The following is a 25,622-nucleotide window of genomic DNA, read 5'->3' on the forward strand; positions in this document are numbered from 1 at the left end:
TGGATCACGATTTTCACAGATCATAAAAATCTCGAATATCTGACGTCTTAATCACTTTTCTTTGCCCAATTTGATTTTGAACTACGTTATCGACCGGCTGAGAAAAACGCCAGGGAGGATGCACTCTCCCGCTCTATTGAAGCCAATGAAAACCCGGTCCCACCAGCATACATCATAGATCCAGCCCGGATTCTACTACCTGCAACCTTACCTATACCCTCTGGGAAAACTGCAGTTCCTACTAGGCATCGCCAAAAAGTCTTGGAGTGGGCCCACGATTCTCTTACGGCAGGACATTCAGGCCAACGTTGTATATTGGATCTACTCAGACGATATTATTGGTGGCCATCTATGACACGTGATGTAAAATCCTATGTGGAATCATGTCCCACCTGTGCCCAATACAAACCACCCGTAGGACAACCGTGGGGACTTTTGCAACCGTTACCCGCTCCCAAATAACCTTGGACACATTTATCTACTGATTTTATTGTAGATCTTCCCAAGTCCAATGGATGTACTGTCATCTGGGTAGTCATGGATTGATTCTCAAAGATGGCTCATTTTGTGGCCGTTCCTGGCCTCCCAACTGCATTGGAGTTAGCACATCTGTTTACCTCCCATATCTTCTGTTTGCACGGCCTTCCTTGTCACATAATTTCTGATCGAGGCATACAATTTACTGCTAAATATTGGCAATCCCTTTGCTGGAAATTCAATATCAAGTTGGGTCTCACTAGTGCTTATCGCCCCCAGGCCAATGGGCAAGTGGAAAGACTCAATTGTACCCTTAAAACCTTCTTAAGGACATTTACCAATACTCGTCAGGACAATTGGGCTGATCTTCTTCCTTGGGTGGAATTTTCACATAATTCCCATATCAGTTCCTCTACAGGCATATGGGAGTATATGGGAGACAACCGTTACCCCCCCTTTCCTTACCTCTCTCCGTACCCTCCCCGGCCACTCAATTGACAGCAGTCAATCTGCACAATCTCTGGTGACAGACTGAAGAATTGATCCGTAAAGCCGGCCTACGGGCCAAGAAGGTAGCTCATAGCCATCGACGACCAGCCTGGAGAAAAGGTCTGGTTGTGTACAAGTAACATCCGCCTTAATGTTCCATCCATGAAGTTGGCACCACGCTATATCGGCCCATTTCTGAGGTGCAGTGCATGGGGCCAGTTTCCTACCAGCTGCGATTACCATCCTCTGTCAAGATACATGATGTCTTTCACATCTCCTTGTTGAAACCTCTCATTCTTTCTTGGCCTTCTCGCAAATTACCTGAAGCTTCCCAAGTGTCAACTGAGGATGATTAGATCTTTGAGGTTCAAGAAATTCTGGACATTACTGATGGGAGTATCTCATATCATGGTGAGGCTTTGGCCCTGAAGAAAATACTTGGGAACCTGCATCCAACATACTTGATAAAAATCTCTTGTGCCAGTTTCACAGTGCTCATCCCCGGAAACCCAGACCTCCTGGGAGGAGGCCTAAAAGAGTAGGTACTGTTGTGCGGTGTGGCCGCACAGCTGAGCGACCGGCCCAATTTACTGACTTGGCCGGATCCACGGTCGGGCAACAGGGCATTCGGGACATCTCCTCCTACAGGACCTCCGACATCGCTGAACACGGGTGTGGGCAGGTGCCCAGGCACTCGCCCTGCCTCTTAAAGAGTCCAGGGACCTGGAAGTGTCCCAGCCCCAGGAAGTGACATCAGTGACAGCTTCCTTTAAAGCCTGGGACCTGCCTGCCGGTACTTGCCTTGCAACAGGTCTTCCTGCTAGCTGTCCTTCTATGGTTGTTGTGACTTGGATTGCCTGACTCTGCCTGTCTGTCTGCCGCCTGCCTCTGACCTGGATTACCTGACCCTGCCTGCCTGCTGCCTGCCTCTGACCCGAATCGCCTGACTCTGCCTGCCTGCCTGCTGCCTGTTCCTGACCCAGTTTGCCTGACCTTGCCTGCCCACCTACCTCTGACCCGGATTACCTGACTTTGCCTGCCTGCCTGCCCTGATTCGAATTACCTTTTGGACTTTGCCTGCCTGCCTGCCGCCTGCCCTGATTTGGATTACCTTTTAGACTTTGCCTGCCTGTCTGCTGCCTACCTTTCTCGGATTGTCTGACCAGCCTGTTTGCCTGCCGCCTGCCCTGATCTGGACTACCCGGGACTCTGTCGATCTTCTGACCAGCCTCCGACACCAGACCATGCCTGGATTACTTCCTATCAGGTGAGGGGATTTCCTGTTCACTGTTGAGTCTGCCTTCCGATGGTGGGGATCCGTGGGGTCATCTTCTGATAACCCCATCTCACCTCGGTCTAAGGGTCCACATTCCGGCTGGCAACAGCCAACAAAATGGATAACCAGGAGTTCCCTACCCTGGCATTGGTGGCCTCTGGAGCTGGTGGGAACTTCATATTAAAACAACTAATGGAACATCTGCGGATCCCCACCATCTGCTCCCTGATGCCACTATTACTCTCTTCCATTCATGGAGAACCTCTTCCTGGTGAGGTTACTCACACTACCTATTCAGATTCAGCTATTCAGCTTCGCACCGGAACCTTACATGTGGAAACCATTTTCTTTCATGTATTGGACAAAGCCATTTTTCCTGTGGTCCTGGGGCTACCGTGGCTACAGAGACACACTCCGCAGTTCGACTGGGCTACCCTACAGCTCTCCCGTTGGGGGCCTTCCTGCTACAAAAACTGCCTAGATTCCTCTCTCTCCTTTCCCGGCCTTCCACCGCAATAAGCTTCTTTTGCCGATGTATTCTCTAAGAAGGCCGCGGACACTATACCTCCGCATCGCTCCTATGATTGCTTAATTAATTTGCTACTCAACAATGAGCCTCCTCGGGGTTGGGTCTATCCTCATTTGCAGACTGAGAAAAAGCCATGTCTGACTATATCAGTGAAAATCTAGCCAAAGGCTTCATTCGGCCCTCGAAATCCCCTGCCGGTGCAAGTTTCTTTTTTGTTGGAAAAAAGATGGCTCCCTCCGTCCCTGCATCGATTACCGAGGCCTAAATGAGGACCGCTACCCACTGCCTCTGATCTCAGAACTTTTCGAAAGGCTTCAAGGAACCAAGATCTTCTCTAAATTGGACCTCTGGGGAACCTACAATCTGGTCTGGATTCGGAAAGGCGATGAGTGGAAGACCGCCTTTAACACAAAAATGGTCACTTTGAATATCTGGAGATGCCATTCGGCCTTTGCAATGCCTCTGCAGTGTTTCAGAACCTGATGAATGAGGTTTTCAGAGATTTGCTTTACCAGTGTGTGGTCATGTACCTCGACATCCTAGTCTTCTCGCAAGATCTTCAAACCCATCGCCAGCATGTCTCCTGTGTTCTCCAGCGTCTGCGAGACAATCAATTATTCGCCAAACTCGAGAAGTGTTCATTGGAGCAGGAGTCGGTTTCTTTCCTTGGCTACGTGGTGTCCAGCAGGGGCTCAGTATGGATCCACAGAAATTGAAGAGCATCTGTGATTGGCCTCAGCCTACAGGCCTAAAGGCCCTCCAGAGATTCCTTGGCTTCGCCAATTACTATCACTCTTTTACCTACCATTATTCCACCCTTATTGTGCCACTCATGGCCGTGACTTGCAAGGGGGCCAACCCCTCTCAGTGGTCACCTGCAGCCATGACCACCTTTTAGGATCTTAAGAACACCTTCCTCAAGGAACCATGCCTCTGCCACCCGGATCCTACACGACCTTTTGTAGTTGAGGTCAACGCCTCCGATGTTGGAGTAGGAGCCATTCTGAGCCAATACTCAACTATCCATACCTTACACCCTTGCTCATTTTTTTCCCAGTGCTTCTCGCCAGCAGAACGAAACTACACTATAGGGGATAAAGAATTGCTGGCCATCAAGCTGGCCTTCGAAGAATGGTGACCCTGGCTCGAGGGAGCCCAACACCAGATCACTGTATACATGGATTACAAAAATCTCGAGTATATACATCATGCTCAGCGTTTAAACCATCGCCAGGCCCATTGGTCCCTCTTCTTTAACAGATTCAATTTCCTGTTGCACTACCGCCCTCCCAGTAAGAATGGTCGCACTGATGCACTCTCCAGATCCTTCACCACAGAGGATGTTCCCAACACCCCACGGCACATAATAGACCCTGCCAAGGTCATTTTGGCCATCACCTTTCCAATGCCACTGGGTAAGAACGTAGTTCCTCGCCAACTACGACGAAGGGTTCTCAAATGGGCTCACGACTCCCTGACCTCTGGACATCCAGGTCAATCCAGAAGTCTTTCGACACTCCAGCGGTACTATTGGTGGCCCATTATGAGAAAAGACAGCGAGGCTTATGTTGAGTCTTGCCCCATGTGCGCTCATCATAAATCTCCTCTAGGGAAATAGTGGGGATTCTTGCAACCACTTCCTGTTCTGACCGAGCCTTGGACCCATATCACCACGGATTTTATAGTGGATCTGCCTGTCTCCAATGGAAACAACACCATATGGGTTACTGTCGACCGGTTCTCTAAAATGGCCCACTTCATGGCTCTACCCGGCCTTCCCTCAGCAGCACAACTTGCCAAGCTGTTCATCCGCGTGTGTTCCAGCTCCACGGGCTCCCCAAGCACATACTCTCGGACTGTGGAGTCCAATTCACTGCACGCTTCTGGAGATCGCTTTGCAAAAGTTCAACATCTCCCTAGATTTTACCTCGGCTTATCATCCCCAAACCAATGGGCAAACCGAGAGGACAAATAGAACTTTGAAGCAATTTTTGCAGGCCTACATGAGTTTACAGCAGGACGATTGGGCCGACCTTCTCCCTTGGGCTGAATTCGCACTGAACTCTCATCAGTCCATGTCCACCAGCTTGTCTCCCTTCCAGGTGATCTATGGATGCCAGCCGTTGCCACCGTTACTACTCCCACTGTCTGTACCTTCGCCAGCAGCGCAGTTCACCACTCAAGACTTGCATTAATTATGGCAAATACGCAACAGCTGCTCAAGCAGACGAGCCAGAGATCGAAGAGGTTTTTTGATACGTTATTGCGAAGCACCCCAGTTCCAACCTGGTGATAAAGTATGGCTCAGAACCAGGTTCATCCAACTCAAACTGACTTCCGCTCGATTCGCTTCCAGATACATTGGGCCCTTTGCTGTGCTCCGCCGTCTGGGTCCAGTTACTTACAGACTTCAGCTGCCTTCCTCAGTTAAGATACTGTTATGATATTGAGGTGTTTGGTGGATTCTTAGGGGCAACAGTGTTGTTATCTCCTACGGGGAGGAGCCCTGTAGGGAAACTGATGCACCGAGCTAGACTCAATAGCACATACACAGAGATAGTATTCTCAGCTTGGAGTATCCTGTTTTAATTAATTTGCTTATATGCTTTTTCATTGTAAAGTTCTCATCGATCTATATTGCTATGTTCATACTTGCTCAGAGGGTATGATGTTGAAATCTCCTATATCTAGTGTTGGCAGTCTGTATATCATGGAATTTCTCTTTAACCACATGATTTTGTTTTTTTTTTAATTTAGTGTTAATTTCAGCTGTGATAGTTTTTGTTGTATAGTCTTCATGTATGTGGACAGAGTCGCTGCAGTTTTTTCATATGATTTGTCGAATGGGATGTAGAATTATATGTCATCTGTAAGGAAAACTTGGGAAGGAGATCCAGTATGTAAAAGAAATCAGAATTGGAGGCATATTCATGCTCCCAGAAGACACAGGGGTTCTGGAAGGGGTGGAACTTCCCAGGCTTTGCACTATCGAGAAGACAAGAGAGCCTGGGCATGGTGGGAGAAAGGCAAGAATGTCTGAAGGAGGGGCGAGGCAGGAACAGGAAGAAGTCCTACTAGAACCAGATGAAGAGACAGAGGAGATGGAGATGTTGAGTAACCCTGAGGAAGAGCTGAGTTGATGGATTTGAGAGACAAGTCGTGGAGACCACTCCAGAAGAGAACACACTCATGGAGACTGCATGTCAGGAATTTTAAATGAACACTGCTGTGGGGTGGATGTAGTTGCATTTATAGTGAAAGGGGAAGCACAAACCCCAGCTGCAGAGTATGGTGGGAGGTTATACTAGGGCCTGGTTCCCTAAAAACTAAGGGTTGCGCGCGTAAGATAGCCCCCGGAACGCACGGCGCGCATAACCTACCCCTGCCTCCCCCTGCGCACGCCGAGCCTATCTTGCATTGGCTCGGCAGCGCGTGCAAGCCCCGGGAAGTGCATATGTCCCGGGGCTTGAAAAAATGTGCGTTCCGGGGGCCGGGCCGGGGGATGGAGAGTCGATGCGCGCTAGTTACGCCTGCCCAGAGGCAGGCGTAACTTCTCCAACAAAGGTAAGGGGGGGGGGGTTTAGTTAGGGCTGGGGGGAGAGTTAGATAGGGGAAGGGAGGGGAAGGTGTGGGGGGGGGGGGGGCCGGGAAAAAAGTTCCCTCCGAGGCCGCTCCCTCTGAGGCCGCTCTGAGGGAACGTAGGCAGGCTGCTTGGCTTGGCGGGCGCAGGTTGCACAATTGTGCACCCCCCCTGCGCACGCTGACCCTGGATTTTATAACATGCGTGCAGCAGCGCGCACATGTTATAAAATCGGGCATAGATTTGTTCACGCCGGGTTGCGCGATCAAATCTATGCCCACGCATAACTTTAAAAATCTTCTCCTAAACCTATAGAGTGCAGCCAGGCTTAGGCTGTGCAGGAAGCAACTGTGAGCAGTGTACAGGAGGATTAAGACCAGAGTTGCTTTATTATCATATGAGTTTGAAACTGATGTGGTTTGATAAAGTAAAGCTATAGAGACTTTATTGGGATAATCTGGAACTATGTCTGCTTAAGCTCAGCTCATCAACTAGGGTGGGAGGATTTGAATTTATAGCTGTGACAACCTGGAAGGAACAGGGGAAAGTATAGGCAATAGAAACTGGAGTACCTGGCCTGGGGAGTCTCCAAAGGTGGAACCAGGGAAGCTGCAAGGTGGTGTTGAGCAGCAGGACTGTGGAAAAGCACCTCCCAGAGGCTTAACAAATCATTTCGTTTTTTATATGACCAGAGAATTCCAGTCAGATTGCGACTGGGAGAATGGCCAGTGGTATAAACTTGTGACAAAAACATATTGTTGGATATGATCAATATTTTTGCTTGTGAAGAATAAATCTAGATTTGTCAAATATTACAATATTATGCATTAAAATCAATACCACCTTCCACATAGACTGTTGATGTGAACTATATTAAAATACCTGGTAACTTGGTCAAAATCATGCTAGCAAGTTCTTGTACAATTTCATCATTACTTTTTCCTGTTCCTTGTGCAGTACTTCTTGGCTGGATCTCAAGTACAGTATTGATTAAAGTGTTAGTCTCTTTACGCTGTAACATAGAACACAAAATGAAAACATTTTTTGAACCAATTAGAGCTTTTCCTTATAAAAATATTGCTTTAGTAATATTAACAAAAAATAAAGAAATAAAAAAGGAAAAATGTTTTAAAAACCTGGCTAAATATTACTTTATTATACATTTCTGAATTTATTATTTATTTTATACTTACAACATTTTTGAAGATTTTAGTCATACAAACTTGTATGGTGAAGTTGATCCATTTTAAAATGTCATTCTCAATTGATGTTAACATCAAGGCATTAAGAAATGGTTCTTGTACTGTATAACTCTGTCTTTACAAGTTCAACTTTCAAACCTATCCATGGTACAACATTTAAACATGTAAGTGGATGAACAGAGATCAATGCTAGTATTTAAAAACTGTGCAGCAGGAGCTGCATATTTTATAGAATACTGCATACTTTCATTATGAACATACATGCATCTGTTTCAGTATGTTGTGCATGTATATTCAATAAAATAAAACTCATACCTTCTTTACTTGTTTTCTAAACACGTATGTATATTTTGCATGCAAAATAATTGTGATACTGGTGAATAAACACTCAGAGCTAAATGTGGAGGCAGGTATTTTATAAAGTAGGCACAAATACCATTTTGAAAATAGTTGCATGAGTACTTGGAATCACCAGTTTGCTGATAACGCCACCAGTTCACTCAGTTCTCCTCTAGCACTTCACCCTGAGCCCCTACCAGTTCACCCAGACCTCCTACCCAAAAACAGCAGACAATAGACAGGTACAAATGATACTAACAGTAAATAAACCACTGTTGTCATAGACTGTACCATCAAAACTTAGAAATAACTTGGTAAAAATGCTTTATTCTTGTCTGTACTTATTACAGAGCATTAATTTTTACACAAATATATTTTTTCTTTCAATTATAGGGCCTAAAACATAGGTGCACAAAAACGTGTACATGGTGGTTCTAGGGAGTAAAATTTGATATTTAAACAATTAAAATATTATCCTTTATTTTATTTGTTCCAAAAGAATTTATAATTACATTTTTTGAAAAGAGGAAAAGACCTCAGTACTAGTAAAGAATCTGATTTTGCAGAATCTGAATGGCCAGTTGTTACAATCACGGGTCTTATAACCTCTTTTATTTTTTAACTGATTTTTCTTAAAAATTCCTTCACTTTGAGTTGATCTTCTATGGATCTCAATCAATTGCTAATGCCACTCTCTGTATATATCAATATAAACTGATAATTTCTTCTTATACAAATCTCGATCGAGCAGCAATTTCACTTGGATTTCAAAGACTTTTTTTATGCTCTTAAACCGGAGACTTCAGTGTCTTGACAGCGTCCATTATTTAACTGACATATGAATGCTCTGTAGACGGAGACATCATCGCCTTTGTCATGTTCTTTATATATATATTTGACTCGACATATAAATAGATCAATTCTGCACTTATCTTTCAACTTGCATCAGAATAATGTTCCTGTTCTTCTTTAGCAAGGAGGTGCCTCTTAGAACGATATGTTTCCTCAGCCGCTGATGTCTCCGTCTACAGAGCATTCATATGTTGGGTATAACAGTTAAAAAATAAAAGAAGTTATAAGACCCGTGATTGTAACAACTGGCCATTCAGATTCTGCAAAATCAGATTCTTTACCAGTACTGAGGTCTTTTCCTCTTTTCAAAAAACTGAATTATAAATTCTTTTGGGACAAGTAAAAATAAAGGATAACATTTTTATTGTTTAAATATAAAATTTAATTCATACAAGGTGGAGACACATATTAATAATCAATGGTTTCAGTATACTAGTTATTGTTTTTTTTATCTACCAGAAACTAGTTATTCCTTAATTTTGTAGATGGTTCTAGGGAATAGCCAATCCAATACTTCTAGTAGTAAACTAGAATGCCTGCATGCATGTTTTCATGCATTCGTGAAATTTAAATGCTTGCACAATTGGTGGATTGAAACTTCATGACTTTTCATCATTTATGCCAACCTTCAATTTCTGATAAGATGCACCTCCATTATTTCATTATTTGAGGTTTTCCTCAAAATAATGAAATAACCTAAAACTACCAAGTACATGTTTGCATGCACATTTAGCTTGTACTGTACTATTTTCAATATTATGTTGACATTTGGTATCACTTGTTGTATCTCATTACTTAGATTCACTACTACTGATATAAATCACTTTTTTGTTTGATTGTCATTGTATTTTTCAGCAAATTTGAGCCTCTTATCAACCACTGATTACTCATTTTTGTGCATTCATGAAGTTTAAATATTTGCACAATCAGTAAAAATTATTGCAGCAGATTGAAAATTCATGACTTTTCATAATTTATGCTGACTTTTGATTTCTGATAATTTGCCCCAACCCCTTTAGTTCTCCTCCGAATATTGAATCAACCTAGAACTACTGAGTGCACATTTTCATGCATGTGAGCTTGTACTGTACTATTTACTGTATCGTGCTGACATCTAGTGTCAGCATTTGGTATCTCATGGCTTAGATTCTCTCCTACCTATACAGTTCACTATTTTTATGATTATCATTTTGTTTTTGGGCCACTTATCTTCTGTTTTTTTTCCCGCTTATCTCTTCTCATTGTTTTCTAGTGCAAGAGAATTTCTGGGTGTGACTAACTTTCTGCTGAGAAACTGAGATGTGATATGTTTGCTCTATTTTCAGAGGTTTAGAACAGGTTTAATAAAAACATAGAAATGTGCTGCAAAGCTGGCCCAAAATTCTTTTTATTTTTATTATTTATTTGTGCATTTATGGCACATAAGAACATAAGTCCAAACAAACACAGAGCCAAACTGCACTCAGCAATCAAATCATAACCAAGAAAAGTGCAGGGAACTTGTATAGTCCAAATTCTTGTAAATTCTTTATTTTATACAGGCAACTCCACTGTTATGCAGTATAAAATAAAGAATTTACAAGAATTTGGACTATACAAGTTCCCTGCACTTTTCTAGGTTATGATATAAGAACATAAGAACATGCCCAGGGTCCATCAAGCCCAGCATCCTGTTTCCAACAGTGGCCAATCCAGGCCATAAGAACCTGGCAAGTACCCAAAAACGAAGTCTATTCCATGCTACCGTTGCTAGTAATAGCAGTCGCTATTTTCTAAGCCAACTTAAGTAATAGCAGGTAATGGACTTATCCTCCAAGAACTTATCCAATCCTTTTTTAAACACAGCTACACTAACTGCACTAACCACATCCTCTGGCAACAAATTCCAGAGTTTAATTATGCATTGAGTGAAAAAAAACATTCTCCGATTAGTTATAAATGTGCCACATGCTAACTTCAAGGAGTGCCCCCTAGTCTTTCCATTATCAGAAACAGTAAATAACTGATTCACATTAACCCATTCTAGACCTCTCATGATTTTAAACACCTCTATCATATCTCCCCTCAGCCGTCTCTTTTCCAAGCTGAAAAGTCCTAACCTCTTTAGTCTTTCCTCATAGGGGAGATGTTCCATTCCCTTTATCATTTTGGTCGTGCATCTCTGTACCTTCTCCATCACAACTATATCTTTTTTGAGATGCGGCAACCAGAATTGTACACAGTATTCAAGGTGCAGTCTCACCATGGAACGATACAGAGGCATTTTGACATTTTCTGTTTTATTCACCATTCCCTTTCTAATAATTCCCAACATTCTGTTTGCTTTTTTGACTGCTGCAGCACACTAAATCGATGATTTCAATGTGTTATCCACTATGACTCCTAGATCTCTTTCTTGGGTGGTAGCTCCTAATATGGAACCTAACATTGTGTAACTATAGCATGGGTTATTTTTCCTATATGCATCACCTTGCACTTATCCACATTAAATTTCATCAGCCATTTGGATGCCCAATTTTCCAGTCTCAGAAGGTCTTCCTGATATTTATCACAATCTGCTTGTGATTTAACTACTCTGAACAATTTTGTATCATCTGCAAATGTGATTACCTCACTTGTCATAATTTCTTCCCAAATCATTTATAAATATATTGAAAAGTACGAGTCCCAATACAGATCCCTGAGGCACTCCACTGCCCACTCCCTTTCCCTGAGAAAATTGTCCATTTAATCCTACTCTTTGTTTCCTGTCTTTTAGCCAGTTTGTGATCCTCGAAAGGACATCGCCACCTATCCCATGACTTTTTACTTTTCCTAGAAGCCTCTCATGAGGAACATTATCCAACACCTTCTGAAAATCCAAATATACTACATCTACCGGTTCGCCTTTATCTACATGTTTATTAACTCCTTAAAAAAAGTGAAGCAGATTTGTGAGGCAATACATGCCTTGGGTAAATCCATGCTGACTTTGTTCCATTAAACCATGTCTTTCTATATGTTCTGTGATTTTGATGTTTAGAACACTTTCCACTATTTTACCTGGCACTGAAGTCAGGCTAACTGGTCCTGATGAAATCCAGGTGCCAAATTTTGCAGTTGATGGCTCCTAAGCCAGGTAAGTACAGCCAGGAATCGAAATAGAAAGAATGCAGACACAAATTAAAATGCCTCATAAGATGAATCAGGTTGAGCGGAAAGAGGGAAACATTCACTGGCACAGCTTTTGTAAAGTGTGACCATATATGGATCAAAAACTGAACAGGGTGGCCCGGTAAAATTTCCAGAAATCGAAGGTCATCATACAATCTTATAGTTATTGATAATGACATGTAAGGTCCTGAATTCACTTTCCCAGGAGAATATCTACTGTAGAGAGAACAGAGCAAGGTATCGTACTAATACTATATTTGAGATGTGCAAGTATGTTACAGTATTACAGAAAGTTTTCAAACATTTCTGATATCTGACTCGTCTCTACCTTCTTTCCTCTCTCTCTGTATCTGCCTTGTTTACTCGAATTGCTCTTGATGGTTTCTGTCTTTGGTCTAATTCATCAAAATGCTATAAATATAATGGAAATAACACCCATGATAAAAAAAAAAAGGAAACTATAGCATTGTGTGCTGCATCAGCACATCACACATTGCGTCAGCATACAGCAAGCTGTACCAGCATGTCATACGTCATTTTATGTGGTGTACGTTATTTTTTTTTTGTTTATATGTACTGGCTTCCTGCTGTTGCCTCTTTGAGGGTGTATCAGGGTTTGGAGAGAGAGGAGAGGAGTTGAGTTGGATAGTGGTTGGAGTATGAGTTTAGCTATCAATTTATGATTGCAGTGTCTTGTGTTCTGTTGTCATCTGTTTCCCTGTACCTTGGTCTTTTGTCTTCTTTGTTAGAGTGAAAGATTTTGTCAGTTTATCCTGTTTTTCAGTCTGTGTTTGTATCAGCAGGAGGAGTGGTAGCGAGGTGGAGGAGGAGTGGTGGACATGGTGGTGAGGTGGCAGAGAAGTGATGAGGAAGAGTAGTGAGGTGTGATGGTGAGGTGTGGTGGTGTTGAGTTGAGAAGATGGAGCATGAGAGGCAGGGGGAGAGAGAAAGGAGCGGTGTGAGGACAGAAGGAGGGAGGATGAGGACAGAAGTTCTAGGGAAAGAAGGAGGAGTAGGAGAGACAGGGACAGGAGTAGAGATAGGCAGGGGGGAAGGGAAAGGAGGAGGTGGGAGGAGGAAGTGGTTAGGCAAGTGAGTACAGTGGGAGGAAGATGTCAGTCGGAGGGAAGGGGAGTGGGTAGAGCAGGTGCAAGAGGTGGGGGAGGAAGCAATGGGAGAGAAATGCGGGAGCGAGAGTGAGGAAAGGGAGGACACCTCTCCGGAAGCAGAAGTGGTACCCCCCTCAGGCAGCCAGGCAGCAGGGCACGTTCATCTCAGTGCTTTTAAGATCAGCCAGGAGGAAAATGACATGATAATTGCTGGAATCATAAGAACATAAGAACATGCCATACTGGGTCAAACCAAGGGTCCATCAAGCTCAGCATCCTGTTTCCAAAAGTGGCCAATCCAGGCCATAAGAACCTGGCAAGTACCCAAAAACTAAGTCTATTCCATGTTACCATTGCTAGTAATAGCGGTGGTTATTATCTAAGTCAACTTAATTAATAGCAGGTAATGGACTTCTCCTCCAAGAACTTATCAAATCCTTTTTTAAACACAGCTATACTAACTGCACTAACCAATTCTTCTGGCAACAAATTCCAGAGTTGAGTGAAAAAGAACTTTCTCTGATTAGTTTTAAATGTGCCACATGCTAACTTCATGGAGTGCCCCCTACTCTTTCTATTATCCGAAAGAGTAAAAAACCGATTCACATCTACCAGTTCTAGACCTCTCATGATTTTAAACACCCGTCTCTTCTCCAAGCTGAAAAGTCCTAACCTCTTTAGTCTCTCCTCATAGGGGAGCTGTTCCATTCCCTTTATCATTTTGGTCGCCCTAGAGTCCTAGAACATTATATACCATGTTGTTTGGGAACCATGTGGCCAAGACCTTGAAGGCAGCCAAGAGCCATATCTGGCACATCATTGCCCAGGCAATCCCGAGGCACAGCAGCATGAAACGAGTGGGGAGTAGGTTCCCACAGATACCAGTAAATAAAAGAACAGCGTCTTATTGTTCTCTGTTCCTTGTAAAGGCAATGCTTACATATACTTTGGTTAGTAAGTTAAATGTAAACCGACACGATGTGCAAACGATTATCAGTATATAAAACTGTTTAAATAAATAAATAAATAAATAAATTAAATAAATAAATACCAAGGTGACAAATCACAAGCAGAGGAGCCCCTGTCCAATACTGCTGATGCCCATGGAGGAGCACCTCATTCAACAGCTGGGACTGGATGTGTTCGAGGGCATGGCTGAACAGCTGGACACCACATGAGCCAGAGCCGGTAAGTTCAGCTCACCTGTATATGGCAAGGCTGCTACTGGTTTGCACATCATTTGGCATAAGATATTCACATTAAATGACATGCAAAGTGCACAGGTCATGGCAAATAGTCCATGCGTGTACTTCTTTGCTTTGGTACTTATGTGTTCACTTTGTTTCCACAGCGCTCACCCATGACTCTGCCAGTCCCAGCTGTCCAGCCCCAGGGACCAGCAGCAAACAGCCAGGGGCCAACTGTGCAGCAGTGTTTTTACGTGCCCCTTTGCTCATGGATGCTGAAAAACAGTTCAGCAAGGAGAAGGAGTAGGAGCAGCAGCCTCCTCAGCACAGCCACATTCTGCAAGGCCTTGGATCAACCAGCCCTCTGAATGTGAGCCTAAATCTTTACAGCTTCATGGAGAAACCCAGCCTGCAGTGGCATACCATTGACCCAGCATAATCTCACTCCAGCACACCACATGGCCAGCATGAGGCAGCACACATGAAGCCACAGCCACCCACCAGCTTCCTCATGCCAATTCTAGAGCTTTAACCCTCCAGTCCGCCCATCACCAGCACTGCACCAGCACCAGGTCTGACACTAGATCTACCAGCACCACTGGCACCAACTGAGGCCTCGATGCATGAGCAGCTGGACTGGCCAGAAAGGAGCTATAATGTCCAACTGCACCAGATATGGGTTAGCTATTGTGTCTCAGGAGGGCAGTCAATGGGCAGATCCAGATCATGCATGACCAGGTGGCATCTCACATGCCAGCTCTCACCAGAGTAACAACGTCAATAAGTAACTTCACCAGCATCCGCACACAGATTCTGCAAAGAATCTTCCCCAACATAACCAGTGTTATGAAAGTGGACCCTTGACCCAGAGTAAAAGTCACCCACCTGAGGAATCTAGGTGCCTTTCGACTCTGGAAGTGGAAGTCCCGGTACTAGAACCCCTCAGTACCCTATGCTGGGCTTCAGCATGAACGGGGTACAGGCCAACGACAACCAGATACAGCGTCCTGGTTCCAGGCAGGGGTCAGTGTCCGATCCGAAGGTCCGGGTAGACCGCAGGTAAAGCAAGGTCAAAGTCCAATCCGGGGTCCAGGCAGGCAGCAGGCCAAGCAAGGTCAAAGGCCAATCTGAGGTCCAGGCAGGCAGCGGGCAACAAGGTCGAAGTCCAATCCGAAGTCCAGGCAGGCAGCAGGCAAGGCAAGGTCAAAGTCCAATCCGAGGTCCAGGCAGGCAGCGGGCAAACAAGGTCGAAGTCCAATCCGAGGTCCAGGCAGGCAGCAGGCAAGGCAAGGTCAAAGTCCAATCCGAGGTCCAGGCAGGCAGCGGGCAAACAAGGTCGAAGTCCAATCCGAGGTCCAGGCAGGCAGCAGGCAAGGCAAGGTCAGGTCCGATCCGGGTCTAGACAGGCAGCAAGCAAGGCAAAATCAGGCAGGCAGGAGTCAAACAACCAGGGAACCGCAACAGGAACAAACCACCAGACCTATTGCAAAGGCAATCAGCCCTACACTGCAAGGGATTTAAATATCCCTCCCTGCTGACGTCCTCTTCCGGGGCCGGCCCCTCTTCCGGGTACCAGCCCCTTTAAGGGGCGGGGCCGATCGCGGGCATGACGACGCTGCTCCCCGGATGGTGGCCATCTTGCTGCCGCGGCCCGTGCACCGTGGACCGCGGGGAAGGGGACCCGAGCTGGCCTGGCTGGAAAAGGTAGGGGAGCCCGGTCGCGTGCAAACGCGATCGGGGTTCACAACAACCAGACTCTATGCTTCATAGCAGTTCCTGGCCTGACAGGTCCCCCCAATGAAATGCTACCCCAAAGTGGCAAGACATGATGTGGAAAAGACCCATGAGCGTTCGCCACTGAGGGCTTGTTAGCCTGAGAAACAAGACTTGTTGAACAAGTCTAGCCGGGCCTCTCAATAGAGTTCCTGTGCCAGTTAGATGGAAGAAGACTGTTAGATGGAAGAAGACTGCTGGACCCAACCTCACTTAAGAGTTGCTGTGCTGGCTAGATGGAAGAAGAATGCTGGGCCTGTCCTCACTATAGAGTTCCTGTGCTGGCTAGTAGAAGGAAGAAGACTGCTGGGCCCATCCTCACTATAGAGTCTCTGTGCCAGCTAGATAAGAATATAAGAACATAAGACATGTCATACTGGGTCAGACCAAGGTCCATCAAGCTCAGCATCCTGTTTCCAACAGTGACGAATCCAGAAGTACATGGCAAGAATCCAAACATTAAATAGATCCCAAGCTACTATTCCTTATTGATTAATAGCAGTTTATGGACTTCTCCTCTAGGAACTTATCCAAACCTTTTATAGACCCAGTTATACTAACTGCTGTAATCACATCCTCTGGCAATAAATTCCTGAGCTCAATTATGCTTTGAGTGAAAAATAATTTTCTCTGATTTGTTTTAAATGAGTTACTTGCTATCTTTATGGAGTGACCACTAGTCCTTTTATTGTCTGAGAGAGTAAATAACCGATTTACATTTACCTGTTCAAGTCCTTTCATGATTTTGTAGACCTGGCCCTCGGCCGACTCTTTGCCAAGCTGAACAGCCCTAACCTCTCTAGCCTTTCTTCATAAGGAAGCCATTCCATTCCCATTATCATTTTGGTCACCTTCTTTGTACTTTCTCCAGTGCAACTATATCTTTTTTGAGATGCGGTGACCAGAATTGCACACAGTATTCAAAGTGCGGTCTCACCATGAAGCGATACAGTGGCATTTTGACATCCATTGTTTTATTCACCATTCCTGTCCTAATAATTCCTAACATTCTGTTTGCTTTTTTGACTGCCACAGCACACTGAGCCGACGATTTCAATGTATTACCCACTATGACGCCTAGATCTCTTTGCTGGGTGGTAATTCCTAATATGGAGCCTAATATTGCACAACTATAGCAAGGGTAATTTTTCCCTATATGCATCACCTTGCACTTATCCACATTAAATTTCATCTGCCATTTGAATGCCCAAACTTCCAGCCTCACAAGTCCTCCTGCAGTTTATCACAATCCATTTGAGATTTAACTACTCTGCATAATTTTGTGTCATCAACAAATTTGATCACCTCATACCCTTTTCCAGTTCATTTATAAATATATTAAAAAGCACCAGTCCAAGTACAAATCCCTGAGGCACTCCACTGTGAAAACAGAATATTTAATCATGGTCTCTGTTTCCTGTCGTTTAATCAGTTGGTAATCCGCAAAAGGACATCACCTCCTATCCGATCACTTTTTAGTTTTCTTTGAAGCCTCTCACGAGGGACTTTGTCAAACGCTTTCTGAAAATCAAAATACACCTCATCTAACGGTTCACCTTTGCCCACATTTTTATTTACACCTTCAAAAAAATGTAGAAGATTTGTGAGTCAAGACTTCCCTTGGGTAAATCCATGCTGCCTGTGTCCGTTTAAACCATGTCAATCTAAATACTCTGTGATTTTATTCTTTATAACTGTTTCCACAATGATTCCTGGCACTGAATTCAGGCTCACCGGTCTATAGTTATATAGGGGTTATATTGGCCACCTTCCAATCTTCAGGTATAACGGATGATTTTAATGATAATGATGATAATTGTAATAGGTCTGAAATTTCATTTTTGAGGTCTTTCAGAACCCTGGGGTGTAAACCATTCTGTCCAGGTGATTTACTATTCTTCAGTTTGTCAATCTGGCCTACTACATCATCCAGGCTCACTGTGATTTGGTTCGGTTCATCTGAATTGTCACCCTTGAAAACCGTCTCCAGAACAGGTGGCCTTATCTTTCCTGTAGTGCTGCTGCCTACCTTTAAAGCCCTCTTTAATGCTCTGCCTGTACTCGACTCTCCTTTATGCGAACTTCAGTCACAGTACAGCTGCTGCCTCTTCTCATCATATCTCTTCTTCTTCTCCTGATAATGGTGTCTATCTTATCTTAACTCATCTCATCCTGGTACTGCCTCCTCCATGTTGTGTCTGATCTCATCTCAGCTCAGGGTGCTGCTACCTTCTTCATGCTGCTGTGTCTAATCTCCTCGAGGGCCTGCTCTCCCTGCCTTGGTGCCTACAATCCAACTATTTCTGCCTGCCAGGATTTCCAACCATACAGCGACCTACTCCAGTGAGTAATCTAACATTGTCAGTCTGTCTCCTACAGCTCAGTCCTGGGAGTCTACATCTGGGACTTCCTCTACAACTCTGCGCTGCCTTCCATCTTCTCAAGCGTGGGACTGGCCTCCTCTGCTGAGGACCCCTGGACTACTTCTACTGGCTACTCACCGCTGCCACCTCCTGGTAATACCACCAAGCTGTATAATAAATACCAATTCTCTGTGTCCGGGTGTATACAGTCTAGCCTAGTACTGCGGTTTCTCACTGGGCTCCTCCCCATGGGAGTGGCCATCGCCGCAGTACCCAGGAATCCACTCTAACACATCAAAACCATAACAAACGCGTGGCTGAAGCTGCAGCTTCCACAGGATGTAAAAAACATAAATTATGCAAATGATTTGCATGCAGAAATCTGCGCATATACGGAAAACTGCACGTACCTAAGCATGGTAAGGGCCTATGTAATAAGCATCCGCATTCGGGCTTAAAACCAGCACTGATAATCCACGCCTAGAAGCGAGTGAGCGAACGAATGGGTCTCCTTATTAAGTGAAAGTATGACCCTTGAAAGTATTTTTTTTTCCATTCTTTATTTTCATTTTCAAAAATTACCAGGAATGACTCCTGTACAGAAAATACAATGTCAAAAAAGAAATAACACATAAAGAAAATATACTCTCTATAATATCAGTAATAAATGACATTTAAATTATAAGAAAATTATATAGTAATTAGGAGGCAGAAAAGAGCATGTTCCATCAGGAATATTATATTATCAACATATAATAATGATAAGTCGCCAGATCACTTCCACAGTCTTAATTCTATCTTACACCAAGCCTGTAGAGGGTACAAGAGGGGATCGCCCTGCCAAGAATGTTCTAAGTTGCTCTGGTTCATAGAATATGTAATTAACATTTAGGTATCTTATACAAGCCTTACAGGGGATTTTATAACAAATTTAGCATTTAAATTAAATACATCAGGTCTCATTCTCAAAAATTCTTTCCTACGTGTCTGAGTTGTTTTATATATATGTATAGAAGATGGTTAACTAGTTGTGAATCGTCCTACGTTGTATATGCCATTATCTGTCCGTGTTTATTGGTATATATAGGTAGAACAACTAGATGCATACGACTCAGACTAAATGAACACAAGTCCCGCATAAAAACTGAAAATGTTAAAGCTCCAATGGTAACTCATTGCCTGCAATTACATCACACATTCAAAGATCTTCAATGGACGATAATTGATCAAGTCCAAGAGTCACCCAGAGGGGGAGATCGAGTATCATTGTTGAATCGTCGAGAAGCATTTTGGATATTCACCTTAAAGACACAATCCCCACATGGACTCAATGAAGAGCTGGACTGGAGCACTTTAATCTGATCGTAAGCACGTCAGTTGACGTCTCAATATTCATTGGTCAATCAGAGCAATAGGGGGAGGATTCAAACTCCTTTAAAAATTCCCGGCAACATAGAGTGTTACCGAGAGCGTAAATCAGCGTTTCACACGGAAGAACAGCGAAGCGTTTACCAGCTCACAAAAAACTAGAGGAACAGCTAAACAAGTGGAGATTAGAGTTGCATCCCGCTGGTGGCCAGAAGCCCGGCTCCCGTCTACAGCTCTTAGATTTAAGAGCTTATCAGCCGATATAGCATTTGAACGGACATCGATTCACGGAAGCTACAGCATGGAGAACATAGGAGCAGTCTAACCACCAGCAAGAGTCTTCAGTAATCCATCTTCAGATAAGTAATTCCGACTACTCTTTAAGTCCATTGACATCCCCTGAAGAAAGACCGTGACGCGGTCAGAAACAAGGCCTTGTTGGGTGGACTTTTAAAAATGGTTTCTTATACAAGTCGGTATTATCATCACAATTTAGACATGCAACCATAGGAATCAATCTCCCAGAGATTTCATAGCGCACTCTATAAATTTAAAAAAAATCAAATAAGGTCGGAGGTGGAAAGTTTATGATTAAACCAGATTAAAGGCATTACAAGCCAGTAATGCCTAAAAAATTTATGAAACATTCCACTTCCCCCTTTAAAAATTGTTGTTTATAAGTTTTGTTATTATAAGTAGTATATAATAACATAGGAGAATTTTCTTCCCTAAGTATTCAATATATTATTGAGAAAAACAAACACACAGACACTTTATATTTGAGTTTGGAATTGAGTTGTTTTAATGACATCAAGAAATATCCATACAGGTTTCCCATATAATAAACTTTCTCTGTTTCTAAAAAAGAAACGCATAACATGATTCCTTTCTGATAGAAATGCGAAAGATATTAATAGAGGTCTCCTTAAATTTATCTCAGCTTCAGATGACATTTATTTATTTATTTTTAACTTTTCTATAGCGATGTTCCTATAAAAATACAGATCACATCGGTTTACAATGTAACAGCAAACTTCACTCAAGGGTGATACAAGGAACATGTGAAGCAATTAACAATGGAAACGGGACATGACGTAACATAACATAACAGGTCATCTTAATAACATATACGATGATAACTGAGGAACAGAACAGGAACACAAAAGGAACAAAAGCGTTGGTCTGTGAAGACCTAATGGCATGTCAGATTGAAATTGTCGTTCTGAAAGAGAGGGAGAATTAAGTATCTGGGAAGGCTAGGCTGAAAAGCCATGTTTTAAGCCTTTTTTTGAATGAAGATGGACAGGGCTTTTGCCTGATGTCCGGAGGCAATGCATTCCATTGATGGGGTCCTGCTGTTGAATTGGCCCGCTTTCTTAGGGATGTTTTTGCTTGAGGGGCATACAGAGTGTCTTTGTAGGCACTTCTGATTGGTCTAGAAGAGGTATGTGGTGTAAGTTGAATAGCGGTGTTGAGAGATGTGAGGTTGTGTTTAGCTTTATGTATAATCGTGAAGACTTTGAAGAGAATCCTGAATTTGATGGGTAGCCAGTGGAGGAACTGGAGGTGGAGGGGTGATATGTTCCCTTTTTTGGAATTAGTAAGACTCCTGGCTGCTGAATTTTGAACCATTTGAAGAGGTTTGATGGTGTTGGCTGGGAGACCGAGAAGGAGGGAATTGCAATAGTCCAATTTTGACAGGATGATTTATTTATTTATTTATTTAAGGCTTTTCTATACCGAATTTCTTGATACAGATCAAATCAATTCGGTTTACATCGAACAAAAGTTTTAAACAATAACATAGTCAATAAACATATCAGTACAGAGCAGAAAGTGGCAGAGTCAAAAGTTACATTATAACAAGGGCGAGCAACTGGGGATAGTGAAAAGAAAGGGGGAAAACAAAAGTATGCAAACAATAGGAATACTTTATACAGAGAGAGAGAGTGGCTAGAATAGCCGATCTCTAAGGCAACTTCTGAAGATTATGACATCGTTGTGAATTAATTTGAGGCGTGACGAAATAATAGATTAAAGTTCAATGATGCAGTTATTGTCTAGGCGCATGGAAAGGCTCGGCCGAACAGCCATGTTTTGAGTTTCTTTTTAAAGGTCAGAAGGCAGGTTTCCTGTCGGAGGTCAGAGGGTAGGGCATTCCAGATGGAGGGACCTGCTGTTGAAAAAGCCCGCTCTCTGAAGTTTAATCTGTGTACCATTTTATTCGGGGGGACGTAAAGTGATCCCTTATAAACGTCTCTTATCGGTCTGGCCGAAGTGTGTAGTTTGAGCGGTTGTATCAGGTCAAGAGGGGTATGATGGTATAAGCATTTGTGAATAATTGTGAGTGATTTGTGGAGTATTCTGAAGTTGACTGGGAGCCAATGTAGATCTTTTAAAATAGGTGTGATGTGCTCTCTCCGATTAGTGTTAGTTAGTATTCTTGCTGCCGCGTTTGAAGCAGTTGGAGGGGTTTTGTTGTAGCAGCAGGCAGACCTTGCAGTAAAGAATTGCAATAGTCTACCTTGGAGAAGAGGATGGCTTGGAGAACAGATCTAAAGTCATGGTGGTATAGTAGAGGTTTTAGTTTTTTGAGCACCTGTAGTTTATAAAAGCACTCCTTGGTGGTATGGTTTACAAATTTCTTTAAGCTCAGATGGCTGTCAATGATGACTCCGAGGTCTCTAGTGTGAGAGGTTTGGATGTTAGCGCACAGCTGTTGTTGGGGTTGACTGACTTCTGGAGTGATAAACAGGAGTTCTGTCTTAGTGGTATTAAGCACTAGATTGAGATCTGTAAGGTGACGGTTGATTGTTTGTAAGTGGGAATCCCATAACTTGATTGCAGAATCCAAAGAGCCAGTAATGGGAATCAAAATTTGAACGTCGTCTGCGTAAATATAGAATTTCAATTTTAAAGTTGTGAGAAGATGACAGAGGGGGAGGAGGTAGATGTTAAACAGAGTGGGAGATAGTGAGGAGCCCTGTGGGACTCCGAATGGAGAATTGGTGTGGGGAGATTCCTTGTTATTGATTTAACCTTATAGCCTCTATTACTTAGGAAAGAGTTAAACCAACTGAGGGCGGCTCCTGTGATTCCTATATCTGAAAGACGGTTTAATAGACAGGCGTGGTTTATGGTGTCGAATGCTGCGGAAATGTCGAGCAGAGCTAACAGGAAGGAGCATCCTTTGTCGAGGCCCAGGTATGCCTGATCTAAAAGTGAGATGAGGAGGGATTCCGTGCTGTGTTCTTTCTGGAATCCATATTGTGATGGGTGGAGAATTTTGTGTTCTTCCAAGTAATTTGTTAATTGATTATTTACCACTTTCTCCATGATCTTGGCTAAGAATAGTAGATTGGAGATAGGTCTATAATTATTGGGGTCGTCTGGGTCCAGGTTTGGTTTTTTAAGTATGGGTTTAAGGGTGGCCAATTTGAGAGCGTCTGGGAAGATTCCCTGTGAGAAAGAGCAGTTGATGATATCTGCTAAATGTTTGGAAATGGACTCCGGTACTTGAAGCAGTAGTTTGGATGGAATTTGGTCTAGCGGATGAGAGGAGGGTTTCATTCGTTTTAGTAGGGTTTCAACCTCTGTGGTGTAAGTGGGCTCAAAGGAATCCAACACTACATCGGAATTGTGGTGGTGGGCAGGTACTAAAAATGGTGAGTTAGGCTTAGAGGGTAATCTAGCCAGCGTATTGGAGATTTTATTCTGGAAGAAGATAGCTAAGTCATTGGCTTTTGATTGAGCTAGATCATAGAAACATAGAAACATAGAAACATAGAAATGACGGCAGAAGAAGACCAAACGGCCCATCCAGTCTGCCCAGCAAGCTTCACACATTTTTTCTCTCATACTTATCTGTTTCTTTTAGCTCTTGGTTCTATTTCCCTTCCTCCCCCACCATTAATGTAGAGAGCAGTGATGGAGCTGCATCCAAGTGAAATATCTAGCTTGATTATTTAGGGGGTAGTAGGGGTAGTAACCGCCGCAATAAGCAAGCTACACCCATGCTTATTTGTTTTAACCCAGACTATGTTATGCAGCCCTTATTGGTTGTTTTTCTTCTCCCCTGCCGTTGAAGCAGAGAGCTATGCTGGATATGCATCTAAAGTGAAGTATCAGGCACATTTGGTTTGGGGTAGTAACCGCCGTAACAAGCCAGCTACTCCCCGCTTTGTGAGTGTGAATCCTTTTTTCTTCTCCCCTGCCGTTGAAGCTATGCTGGGTATGCGTGAAGTATCAGTTTTTCTTCTCCCCTGCCGTTGGAGCAGAGAGCTATGCTGGATGTGCATCGAAAGTGAAGTATCAGGCACATTTGGTTTGGGGTAGTAACCGCCGTAACAAGCCAGCTACTCCCGGCTTTGTGAGTGCAAATCCTTTTTTCCACATTTCCTCTTGCTGTTGAAGCTTAGAGTGATGTCGGAGTCACAGTAACCATGTGTATGTTTATTGAATAAGGGTATTGTGTCCAGGCAGTAGCCATCATTCTGGCGAGTCACCCACTCTTCATTGGCGGCCTCTTGACTTTATGGATCCACAGTGTTTATCCCACGCCCCTTTGAAGTCCTTCACAGTTCTGTGCCCATGTTATAAAACTGCGGGCCCGTGAGTAGAGATGCTCCATGTTTACTTGTGCGCGTGAATGCTAATTTGTTTGCGAGCGGAACGCTTTGAAAATTCACCCCAAATGGAGAAAGGACCAGGGCCCAAAAGAAGAGCAAGCTCTGAGAGGAGACAGGTAGCAGTGCTGCTTTAATTCTGGATGGCTCAGGCATTAATAGGTTTCTTAGCAGATCTACAAGCCCAGATCATCTCACCTCTTCAGACTGCACAGCTGGAAATCTGCCTATCAAAGCTGTCAGTCAAGTGGCAGAGCTGTTCCCTGCCTGGTAACTGGCAGACAGAAAGGCCAAGACATAGGTCAGTCCCTGTCAGTTCTTTGCAAATATAATTGTGCTGGCACTTTGCTTGTTCCCTAGCAACTTTGTGTATGTGCAGTTGACTTATTTTCTGTTCTCTCTATTATAAGTAGCATTTTCTTCCTTTTTATATAGAGGTGGTGAGGCGGAGGAGGAGAAAGATGGTGTTGAGGTGAGAGATGCTTTCACCTCTTTTTCTTTGGGAGTTCTTTGTGGAATAGTACAACATTTTATAGAACAGTACAACACTCGTTAATAATGTAGTGCCTGGGCCTCTGCTGTTAGCCTTTTTCTGCAAGATGTTGTGTGTGTGTGTGGTGGTGGTGGTGGTAGTGCTGATCTATGTTTATTAATGCTATTGCTACTTGATCAAGGGGGGGGAGCTTTTTTTTTTTTTTGCCTTTTGTTCTATGGCATGCTGCTCTTCCATTTGCTGTGTTTTGTACTTTCTCTCTTTACAGTGGCTGATCTTTATGGACATTTGTCGTATGCATTCTGTGCACCCGTTTAGCACTATTTGAAGGAGATTCTTTCACTTTTTTTGGTCTTTGTTTTCTCATCTGGTGGTAACATCCACCTCTGTTCCTTGACTTCAACGGCAGGGGGGATGAAGAAAAGAGGATTTATGAGTTGGTAGATTTGGTAGAGTTGGTAGAGTTGGTAGATTTAATAAGATCCGAGACGTAGGAGAAGAGCGAAGGATGATGGATTGCAGCACCAATCTGAAGTCCTGGAAGTGAAGGAGAGGTTTTAGGTTTCTAAGGAATTTGAAGAAGCACTCCTTAGAAGTGGTGTTCACAAACTTCTTTAGGTTAAGCTGGTTATCTAGTATCACTCCTAGGTCTCTAACAAATGGAGAGTGCTTAATAGTTGAGTTGGCTGATTGGGAGGAGGACGGTGAAGTCAGGGGTGCGGCGAAATCTTCTTTAGGGATGATAAGAATCTCAGAATTGTCAGTGTTAAGGACCAAGTTGAGAGTGGAAAGGAGTTGGTTGATAGC

The 25,622-nt window shown here is 43.5% G+C and overlaps 1 protein-coding gene across 1 annotated transcript in view; it reads right to left on the minus strand.

Moving 5' to 3' along the window:
- Positions 1 to 25,622, minus strand: part of DNAH6 (dynein axonemal heavy chain 6) — a 3,261,518-nt gene that overhangs the window by 357,586 nt on the left and 2,878,310 nt on the right. Inside the window, 1 exon segment of the mRNA XM_029602297.1 lies at positions 7,234 to 7,363. Within this exon segment, the coding sequence (XP_029458157.1) occupies positions 7,234 to 7,363 (130 nt within the window).

Source organism: Rhinatrema bivittatum, chromosome 1 (assembly GCF_901001135.1).
Source record: "Rhinatrema bivittatum chromosome 1, aRhiBiv1.1, whole genome shotgun sequence".
Taxonomy (NCBI): Eukaryota; Metazoa; Chordata; class Amphibia; order Gymnophiona; family Rhinatrematidae; genus Rhinatrema; species Rhinatrema bivittatum.